The 11507-nt window shown below is 46.3% G+C and overlaps 1 protein-coding gene across 1 annotated transcript; it reads right to left on the bottom strand.

Moving 5' to 3' along the window:
• Positions 1-2882: 2882 nt before the first annotated feature.
• Positions 2883-11032, bottom strand: MAT2A (methionine adenosyltransferase 2A). Its single transcript, XM_003908908.5, has 9 exons — positions 9113-11032; positions 7299-7376; positions 7082-7204; positions 6725-6837; positions 6498-6641; positions 6104-6322; positions 5730-5912; positions 5129-5262; positions 2883-4491 (listed from the first exon to the last, which is right to left on the bottom strand). Exons 1-9 carry the CDS (start codon positions 9201-9203, stop codon positions 4389-4391), a joined length of 1188 nt encoding a protein of 395 aa, XP_003908957.1. The 5' UTR covers positions 9204-11032; the 3' UTR covers positions 2883-4388.
• Positions 11033-11507: the final 475 nt, after the last annotated feature.

The following is an 11507-nucleotide window of genomic DNA, read 5'->3' as shown; positions in this document are numbered from 1 at the left end:
GTTTCACTCTATCACTCAGGCTGGAGTTCAGTGGCACGATCTTGGCTCACTGCAGCCTCCACCTTCTGGGTTTAAGCGATTCTCCCCCTTCAGCCTCCCACGTAGCTGGGACTACAGGTGCCCACCACCACGCCCAACTAATTTTTGGTATTTTTAGTAGAGACGGAGTTTCCCACATTGGCCAGGCTGGTCTCAAACTCCTGACCTATCCACCTGCCTTGGCCTCCCAAAGTGCTGGGATTACAGGTATGAGCCACCGCACCCAGCCAGATCTGTTTTCATCACTACCTATATCTGTATTTTCAACCTTTGTATTAGCATTAGTTAGGGATAGACCGGACAAGGCCGACATGTTAGTTGTCAAGCAGATTGCCTCCCTCCCCCACCACTGAGGAGGCCAAGTGGGGTTTGGTGGAAAATCCCTAATTCATTCAAGGTATTGTATAGGCAAGCAATGGCTGTGGTGCAGGGTCCCCTGATTACTTTGTAAGAATGCGTGGGAGGGATGCTGATTTTCAATTCCTTTTGCAGATCTTTTCTCATAGTAACACGATAGAAGATACCTTGGCACTATGTCGTTTGCCAGCAAGTTTAGCTCTTTCCTTCTGTTTGCCAAACTCAGTGTACCTACTTGACTGGTAACAAAAGTCCCAAGAGTTATTTGGCAGAAGACACTTGGAAAAGTGTTTTCCTGAATATGGGCAAGGATGCTGCCTTCCCCAGACTGTTAGTATACCACCTCTCTGACCGATTTTTCCAAGGAAAATGTTGGGGGTAGGGTGAGGTGGAAAGAAAAAGTGGTCATGTAAATACTGGTAACAAAGTCTGTTCAGTGGGGTAGAGTTGGGTTGCAACTGTAGCCATTCTAAAAATGGGCTATTAATGTCCTTTTAGCCAAAAGACTTTAGTATACATCCTCCTCATTCTACCCTCAGGATTTGGATCTTTGCCCCTGATGGGTATCCATCCCCTTTGAAACTTTTTAGAAAGGCAGGTTATATACAGAATTTTCAACCTAAAGACATTCCCTTAAGTCATACTTCATGCTTTGATTCTTAACTATTTATAATCACCCTTATCATCCCCTGCTGTTATGCTTTCCCTCCTTCACTTCTGTTCTCTGTGGCCTAATGTTCACCCACCACCTTAACTACCTTTAGGATACTTTTCCCCTAGGCTGGACAGGACACTATCCCCTTAGTCCACAAGCTCCTTGAAGGTTGGGGAATCTTTTACTTAGCAAATACTGAACATAACCTTAAAGCGGTTACTTTTGAAAACTTATGCTATCTACCAACTTAGAGGCACCTATCCATGCTCATTCCCCAAATGTAGCCAATATGGTTATCTGCAGTATATTTGGTATCTAAAAACTCCTTTAACTGCCAGACTTGTTCTGGAACATTTCAATTACATGCAAAATTCAGGTTCTCAAGTTGGAACAAGTCTAATTGACATACCTGCATAGGTTTTAACCTTGCCCTCCCCCTACTTCCCAACAGATTTCTAAGCTTTTTGAGAAGAAGCCCTGCTCTGGCCCAGGCTGGAGTGCAGTGGTGCCTTCTCAGCTCACTGCAACCTCTACCTCCTGGGTTCAAGCGATTCTCCTGCCTTAGCCTCCTGAGTAGCTGGGATTACACGCACCTGCCACCACACCGAGCTAATTTTTGTATTTTTGGTAGAGACGGGGTTTCAGTTTGCCAGTCTGACCTCAGGTGATGCACCCCCATCAGCCTCCCAAAGCACGGGGATTACAGGCGTGAGCTACCATGCCCAGATTTCCAAGACTTTTTTTAGACAGTCTCACTCTCTTGCCCAGGCCGGAGTGTGGTGGTGCGATTTTAGCTCACTGCAAGCCCCACCTCTCAGGTTCACGCCATTCTCCTACCTTAGCCTCCCATGAGTAGCTGGGACTACAGGTAGCCACCACCACGCCCAGCTATTTTTTTGTATTTTTAGTAGAGATGGGGTTTCACTGTTAGCCAGGATGGTCTCAGGATTTGCCCACCTTGGCCTCCCAAAGTGCTGGGATTACAGGTGTGAGCCACGGTGCACAGACTCGATTTCAAGTCTCCATGCAAACAGGCATAAGCAAGCATTCCTTGGCTCTACATTTGCAGAGTAAAAAGCTGGACTACCATTCAGATGCTGCTAGAAACGTATTCCAAGCATGTAGCTCCTAGGTTCAAGGCCAGTGTGGTCTATGGATTTTTCTATACAACCCACTGTAAGTGAAATTTAAGCCTTTGGAAATTTATAACATTTTGTTTTAATTTCATCTGCATATGTATCTCTCCAGGATAAACTAGAAATGTTTTAGAACTTCTCAAATGGGAACATGAAACTACAACCCTTAAAAAGAAGCTCCTAATTTAAAAATGTATGCAGATTAATAGGCTTAAATTGCCAGGACTTGGACATTACCACTTCCAGGTTAATACTTTTAGTGGGTTTTATGCCTTCAATAGTTTGAAGCTCTGGAACTTAGTTGAAAACTTAAAAATGGCATTGAATGGCTACTGCAATAAGGACACAAGAATTTTGGAGTAGACTAGGACCAAATCTTGCTTAAGCCTTTAAAATGCCTACAGTGGGTCTAGGGATTGAGGTTATTTTCCTCAATTATGGCTAATTATGGATTGCAATTGAGGGTTAGAGATACACATACAGTATTCTCAGGTCATATTCGTATGATAGCATTTTTCAAGAGCCAGTCTGTCACCCAGGCTAGAGCGCAGTGGCTTGATAATGGTTCGCTACAGCTTCCAACTTCTATGTTCAAGTGATCCTCCTACCTCAGCCTTTCGAAGTGCTGGGATTACAGGCATGTACTACCATGCCTGGCCCCAAAGCACTGTAACAGAAATGAGTAACAGACACAGTTAAGGTAGAACCTAGCATTTTATTTAGATCTTCATTAAACTGTTGGAATTGAGAACCAGACATACGTAATAAACCTCCAAAAATAGATCCTGAAAGGCACTTTCTGCTTAGGGCAAGCAGTCATGGAATAAGCATGTAAACAAGCTGGCTTCTCTGTACCACACCAGCCAAGTCAGCTTTCTCCATGGCCAGCCGCACCAGCTCTGCCCTCCCTTCTGTTAACACCAGCCAGACCCCCTGTAGGTCTAACCCAAGGTTTTTCTGTAGGACACCTTGGCCTACCTGGGAATGCTGGAAACATGTTAAAGGAATCATGGTGTTGAGAGAAAAAAAAAAAAATCTTTTAAAAGCTGCCATCTGAGGTGATGGCTTCTCTGTACTTACGCCATACCCCAGAATACAATAAATAAGCAATTAGAAAACGTTCAAGTATGAAGGGATTTCCTCCTCCCCGCCAAAAGCACTGCTCTCTGAAGGAAGCTGGTTTCTCTGTAGCTACACCAGCTGTTCAGAAAGCTCATTGGACCTGGTTTTGAAAATAAAACAAAGTTAAAACCCTGGGAGGAGTTATTGTGCAGTGTGGAGTACTCAGGCTTTCTTATAAAGAAAAAAAAAAAGTTATCTGGTACCAAAGTGTGCAACCTACAGACCCTCAGGTACTGCCCTGTGACTTCTCTGTATGACATCACAAGGCTGCCAAGTGCCTGTTTTTCTAGAACTAGGAGTTGGTGAGGTTTGGCTAGTGCTGAAACCATGCATAGGATTGGTTTACTAAATTAAAACCTTATTACGTACGTCCTCCAAAAGACAGCTGAAAGTGGAGAGATTTTGATTTGGTGCTGTTAGAGGTGGCAATTAAGAGCATAAGCACCAGGGAGATGGTTTAATGGTAACTGCCTTTTTTTGATGTCAGGCTAGAGCTCCAACTGGGAACTTGCGTTACATGCAAGATTGATTGGATAGGGAACACTCCCTGACAAAAGAGCTACATAATTAGAAGTGGATCAAGTTACAGGGAGGGTAAGGGGAAGGCTTCACATTCATAATAGAGCTCAAGACATTACAAATTCATGCTGACAGGGCTGTGGCATTGCCGGACAGGCTATAAGTGGAACTACAAGTACTTTACGTGCACATTACAAGGACATTTTCAGCATCTGGTGGGAAAGTCAATGCAATTATGACTTTGGAGCGTTGGGTGATAGGGCACAAAGATTCAATTTCAAAGCATTATTTACTACAGTGTTGTTTCTAGGCAGTTACATGGATCACCTATGCTCACTAAATTCATTATAATGGTGAACAAAACACCTAGGGACAGAATAGCAAGCCCAACTTACAGTCCCCCACAAAAGCTAAAATTCATGTCATTGACTAGAGTGACTGCAAGTGATCAGGAGCTGAAAGAGGACAGGAAAATTTAGGAAGGAGGGCCCTTTCCCTCAGAGCTTGAAGGCTTCTCTGTAGCCTACGCCAACAAGTCTGGGGAAAAAAGGCTAACACTTTCAATATTTAAGCTTTTTGGGCACTTCCCATGGGAAGCTGTCCCTACCAAAGTGGCCATAGGCTGCAGTCCTCTGATAAATTGGCTTCTTCAGATCCAGATCCCTGGAATATACAAGTCCGTAACTTAATATGTAGCAATAAATTAAAATAAAGCAAAACAATCAGCAAGACTCATTTTCAAGAGCTCTGGCAAATGAGTTCTCTGGGATATGCTAGGAAAAAAATTTGTGGCAAAAGTGTTACTTCCCTGGTGTCCAAACTCCTTGCACAGTCCTTATTAGTAACTATAGTTGTTTTTCCGTCCCTGGCTCAACAAATACGAAAACTTGTCATTATTCTGAGAAATTTCAATTGTCAAAAAGCTCATCTGAGATCAAAGAATACTTACCAAGGTCCCGCTGCCCACACCCTACCATGGTTTTTACAGTGTAACAAGCCTTGAGCATCCCACTTTATCTCTATTTTCTTAACACCCTTAGGTAAGAAGAGCACAAAGCTCCCAAATACCAAATCTGGAAGATTCTCTAGAGTGGTTAGCCTAAGCCATGGAGCACCATAATTTTAAATTTCTCTAATAACTAAGTCTTCACTAAGGCAGCAGTTCAAAACTGTTCTAGGAATTAAAATATATTTCCATTTGAGGAGTCTTCCTTCACACCTTCACCTCCTCAGCTTTAAGTATACATACACATACCCACACCCTCAATACTTGACTAGCAATAGGCTTTACCATCTTTACCTGACAATGACCCCAGGGCGGAGATCGAAATTCTTCTTCACAATCTCTAATAGCTCTCTCTCACTCTTCTGAGAGGTACCATAATGGAAAATGGAGATAGATAATGGATGAGAAACTCCAATAGCATAAGAGACCTAAAAGGATTCAAATGTCATAAGAATCAGTGATTGAGAAGACCCACATACTTGTGTAATACATTGGTATAAAACAAGCAGTTAAGTAGATTACTACCAAATACCCTCCCACTTACATGACCTTTTTTTTTTTTTGAGACGGAGTCTTGCTCTGTCACCCAGGCTGGAGTGCGGTGGCCGGATCTCTGCTCACTGCAAGCTCCGCCTCCTGGGTTTACGCCATTCTCCTGCCTCAGCCTCCCGAGTAGCTGGGACTACAGGCGCCTGCCACCTCGCCCGGCTAGTTTTTTGTATTTTTTTAGTAGAGACGGGGTTTCACCATGTTAGCCAGGATGGTCTCGATCTCCTGACCTCGTTCGTGATCCGCCCGTCTCGGCCTCCCAAAGTGCTGGGATTACAGGCTTGAGCCACCGTGCCCGGCCACTTACATGACTTTTAATCGTTGCAGTCATATAAAGAGTATATACCTGAACAAGAACCCTCCGGCACAGACCTCCTTTAACAAGGGATTTTGCCACCCAACGAGCAGCATAAGCAGCTGAACGGTCGACCTTGGTATAATCCTTTCCTGAAAAGGCACCTCCTCCATGAGCACCCCAACCGCCATAAGTGTCCACAATGATTTTCCGTCCAGTCAAACCAGCATCACCCTGAAATTACAGGATTTAAGTTACTTTATGCCTAGTGCTTTCCAAGTGGATACGGTTGCCTATTCTGAATTCACTCAGCAAATATCCTCCGATGATTCACATGTAGGTTTCAGAAAGCCTGAAAAAAATGTAGTGGCCAAAATTTTAAGTAACCATCAAAAATCTAGAAAAATGCAATGAAATGACATTACCTGAGGCCCACCAATAACAAATCTGCCACTTGGCTGTAGGTGGTAGATTGTATCCTCATCAAGGTATTTTGCAGGCACAACTGCTTTGATGACTTTCTCCTTTAGGGCATCCCTCATCTCATCAAGACAAACCTCTTCATCATGCTGAACAGATATAACAATTGTGTGGACTCTGATGGGAAGCACAGCACCTCGATCCTGCATATACTGCACAGTAACCTTGAAGGCAACACAGGTCATCAGAACAGTATGCCAAACAATAGCTTTGCATTTGTTTCTCTACCTGAAGTTACAATACAGCAAAACAAATGCTTTTTCAGTTAGCTATTATCAAAATTATGGATCTTCTATGCTGATGTAATGAAGACAACCAAGCTTTATGATCATCACTTACTTGAGTTTTAGAATCAGGGCGTAACCAAGGCAAAGTGCCATTACGGCGCAGTTCTGCCAGTTTGGCATTTAGCTTGTGTGCCAAGACAATGGTTAAAGGCATACACTCCTCAGTTTCATCAGTGGCATAGCCAAACATTAAGCCCTAAAGAAGGAAAAGTCACCAATGTGATCGAGCTCCAGAATTTAATGTTAGAAGAGATTAAAACAGCCTCTACACCAAGATACCTGGTCTCCAGCACCAATATCTTCTTCATTTCTGTCAAGATGAACACCTTGAGCAATATCTGGTGACTGTTGCTCCAAGGCTACCAGCACATTACAAGTCTTGTAGTCGAACCCTATAAGCAAAAAACACATCTTGTTTAGGTCCTAGAAATACCTCCCGTTTACAGCAATTATCTGGAATTCTAAACACTGCTGAAGATCAGATAGCTAAACCATTAGACCTTTTAGAGAATGAACAGAATAGGGCTTAGTGTATAGTAAAATACAACTTGAGTTTAGGATTAGCAAGAACTGGAGTTTCTTCAAACCTCACTAGCTATTACCTAGAAAAAAATGAGCAAAATTATTAAAACACACCTTTGGAAGAATCATCGTATCCAATGTGTTTAACAGCTTCACGAACCACTTTCTGGTAGTCAACAGCAGCTCTGGATGTAATTTCCCCAGCAAGAAGGATCATTCCAGTTTTAGCAACAGTTTCTAATAAAAAGAGACATTCAACTCAAGCATCACTTCTATAAGAATAATTTTTATGCTATCTTTCCACCAGTTGATAAACCCATTCTGAACCTACCACAAGCTACTTTGGCATCAGGATCCTGTTGAAGGTGGGCATCAAGGACAGCATCACTGATCTGGTCACAAATCTTATCTGGAAAAGAGAAATTCCTGGCTCAATTTCTTTAACTTTAAACAAAGTTATCTATATATGCAAGCTCCCTCCCTGTAACTATCTGTAAAATCTTTGGACGTTTTAAAGAAACATGCTTAATACATCTTAATTCATTGTATATGCACTTTACCCCTAAAATTCAAAGTTTGCATTATAAATCTAACCAACCACCATAAAGGTGAACTGTTAGTCCTATCTCCTTTAAAGAACAGAATTTGCCCTATATCATATTCACTTCCAAAACTGTACCAAACCCCTGTGCACCTGGGGTTCTGGTAGAACTGAGGCCACAGGCCAGTTTCCCTAATCTTAAGGAGCACCAATTATAATGAGTAACAAGAGAATTCAATTAAACAATTAAAGGAAAGGCATTTTGTGACTAAAATGGCAATTATCTGATTTTGTTATTAGGAGGCAGGAAACAAAAGCTCAACAGTGTAGAAAATCCTCAAACGTATTTTCTACAATTCTAGAAAATGCTCAAACGTATCCATGTCCAACTTCTCCCTGCTTTATCATCTACTGTTTAGGAGGAAGAAAAAAAAAATCCCCCAACCCAAGTTCGTTTTTCTCAATTTTCTATAACCACCCAAAACAGAATCCAAACATAATGTGGAAGCCAGACTGCAGGCTTAAGACTTCAGTCTACTACTAACTGGTGTAACAGCTAACCTTCAGCACTCATCTAGATCCTGGGTTTGTCCTCTCATATCACTAAGTTACTTAACGGGATTTCATCATGGGCACAGTAAACTGACCAGACCCTAAAGCCACCAGATAGCTACTGCGGTCATTCTAAGGGCAGAAACAGCCTAATTTAGGAGCCAAATAAACATCTTTACTAGCCGATATGCTCAGGCTTAGATTTTCAGTTCCTGGAAATAGCGTTACTCCTCCTTCACGTGCCAATTGATCCCCATAATGGCGGTTAAGCGGACAAAGTCTGAAGTAAAACCCTGCCTAACGGCAGCACCGAAGAATTTAAAAGGGAACCCAAAGCAATGGCAGCTCCTAATTCATACTTCCCATCCTTTTCACAAGGGGTCCAAATAAGGACTGCCTTCTTCCACATGCGCTATATTTAGTCAGAGGCCATCACCTTGAAGGCAAGGCCATATCCGCCGAAGGGCATGTGCGTATTCTCCAGTGTGTGGTCAAGACCTAACCACTGAGGCAGTGGAGCCAGACGACGTCGCGAGGCATGGGCCCCCCACCCCTCAAACCGAGGGCCAGGAGAGCCGGGGAGGCCCACGGCTCCCCCTCGCCCAGATACCACATGCGGCAAACACGTGGTCGCCGCTGCAATGCGGGGCGCGCGCTCCCGAGGGCCGGACGCGAGCACGCGGGGCGGCTCGGGTCGCCCACTCCAGGTTTGTCAGACGGCAGGACCTGGAGGGGTTAACAGTGCCCTCCCTTCCCGGCTAGAACACGTTAGCGACCACAGCCCCCGCCCTTCTCGTTTTCTGGAACCTTCCGCATGCCGAGGCGCGCGACCGAATGGAAGGGGAGGAGTGGGAAGGGGAAAAGAGGAAAGGGAGGGGGAAGAGGAGCGGCGGCCACGCGCCAGGCCCTAGCGGCGCCACGAGAAAAGCGCGCGGTCGCCGCTCTTCCCACCACCGGGCGGACGAGGACAACCCGCGCGGGACCCGCCGCCGGCCGGACCTCGGCGCTGCCTTCCGCCCCGCCCCACGCTTCGCTTCAGGTCGTTCCCTCACCTGGGTGGCCTTCCCCCACCGACTCTGAGGTGAAGAGGAACGTGCCCTCCTCGATGAACGCCTCATGGAAGCCGTTGAGCTGTCCGTTCATGTTGGTGTCGGTGAGTGGAAGTGGCGTTGCGAAGGAGCAGCGGCGAGGCGGCAGCGGCTGCGAAATGCGCAAGCTGCGAACAGCGTCCTACTCGGAGCAGGCGGGCGGCGCGGAGCGAACGAAGCGGCGGGCGGCGCGGCCCGGTATTTATAGAGCACCGCCCGCGCGCGCCCGGCTCGGGCCCCGCCTCTCGGCGCCGCGCGCCAATGCACCACTTGCGCGGGGGTCGGGGGAGGAAGGGCAGCGCGCCCCGCGGAGCCCGGGCTGAACCACACTGCGCGGCCGCGGGAGGGGCCGAAGCAACCCGGTCTTCCAGAGACCGTTTAGTTATATTGAGCCGCTAGAGCTAGGGGAAAAATGCAGACGCGAGGAGACGGGGGGTTTTGCTCTTCCTTGTTTGATGTGGGAGAAAAAGCGACTGGGGCTTGCCGGACCTGCTCCCCTGTGCTCTGACATGGCATCTCCCTTCCGACCGTTGGCCGGGATAGCTTTCCCGGAGGTCGCGTCCCCCAGCGGAGGCGGCGGGAATCGCGGAGGTTTTGTGCTTCGGCTGGGGTCTTCCTGGCCGCCCCGCCTCTAGATGCCGGGTGGCAGGGAGCCGGTGGCGGTCGGCCATGTGAAGGTGGCCATCTTGACTGGCCAGCGGGTGCTCCTCACGGTCTTCCTTCGGCGTCCCCGCCCGGCTTGCTGCCGGTCCCGGGAAATCTGAGGAGCGCCGGCCCACCTTCTAGTCATTTCCTGGTGAATGGCTCTGCTAAAGATGGCCAGAAAGCAGATTAATGAGGGTGCTGCCATCGATTTAAACAATCGCCCTCCTCCTCGCTCCCCTGCGCTCAACTTTCTGAGGGACCCTCGCCCTTCGCCCTTCGTGGACTTAAAGTGGAGGCAGCGCTCCAGCCTTTCTCCCCAGAGAGAAAGGAGGCCGCTCCCAAGGCCGTCCTTGCCCCGTGGCCTAACTGTGCCTTTGAAGGGGGGAAAAAAATCGATGTTTCAATCCTCTGTTCAGGAGAATATGGAACGAACATTTCTTTTTTGGTGGGTGGGGGCTATTAGTTCCCTTGAATGTGCTTAAGTACAACTCTCGACGGCGTGGAATGGGCTGTTTCATTAAGCTTTCACTTTAAAATGTCCACCTGCGTTTGTCCCAGTTTTGCCCAATAAAGGAATTATAGACAGGGAAAAAGAGCGAAACAAAAATTGAGCCAGCAAGGAGTAGGGAGTCCCGTTTGGAGGGAGCCCGCCTTGGGGGCGGGGGTCTCCGCAGCTTGTTCTGGGGCTGGGCCTCAGTGCAAGTCTGGTCAGGGGCTGGTGGCCCGGTGGCCCTGAGCGGAGCGCGTGACAAGAACGCCGGGTTTAATGAGGTTCTCAGAGAACGGCCTGCGCCTAGCATGGGATGCACTTTACGCTGGGGAGGTGAAGGAGACCCCTAGTAACAGTCTCCAGCTGCCTACTGCTGGAGGCAGTAGAACGAGGTGCATTCCCTAGAACAATCCTCTCCGCCGGTGAGGGAGGAAAGGTGGGATTTGCTAAAGGCTCAGCGGGAAACAAAGGAAGCACTTGAGCTGTGCTGAGAACACCGACAAAGAAGGTAAAGAAAGGTCTTATCACCATACTCAGTGACCACATCCACGGTCGCTCAAAGCAGCCAGCAAGAAAAGGTTCGACCACAAAAGAGACAATAGATCATGATATTTTTATTCGTTGCTTTTTACTTTTCAAGCTAACCCTTCATGGGAAAGCAACTGTATAAGACTATTAAATTTTTTTGTTATCTTTTTTTAAGCAGAATGCCAATTAACTTACAATGAGCAATAAAATTGTCAACTGGAACAAAATGCGTGTGTAGGCTGGTCAGTGCATTATTTCCCAGCAGAAAAATCTATATGGGAAGCAAGAATATAATTAGAAGGTTATTTTATTAGGGAGTCAGAACAAGGGGTGTAAAGTCAATAAATCCTGATACCCCTGTGCTACCAACTCCACAGTGGGGCTAGGCCTGCCAAGGAGATGAGAACCAGCTGTACATAGTTGCTTACCTACTTCTCTCACTTGTGAATAGTGTGTAGGTGTAATACAGTAAGAGTAGGGGTTTGGAGTCACGACCTCTCTATGCCTCAGTATCCTCATTCTGTAAAATTGGAATATTAATAGTACATCATAGGATTGTTTCAAGGATTGAAATAGTGCAAGTAGAGTCTAGCACAGTATCTAGTACATAATTTGTTTTAATGTAAGCTGTAAAAAAATTAGCTCTATTTCCTGTGATTTACTTTTCAGTGGCTTTCAATTGTTGTTGGGATACAG

Source organism: Papio anubis, chromosome 14, assembly GCF_008728515.1.
Source record: "Papio anubis isolate 15944 chromosome 14, Panubis1.0, whole genome shotgun sequence".
Classification (NCBI taxonomy): Eukaryota; Metazoa; Chordata; class Mammalia; order Primates; family Cercopithecidae; genus Papio; species Papio anubis.
Note: the sequence above shows the minus strand (reverse complement) of the source record. Positions and strands in the feature narration are given on the sequence as shown.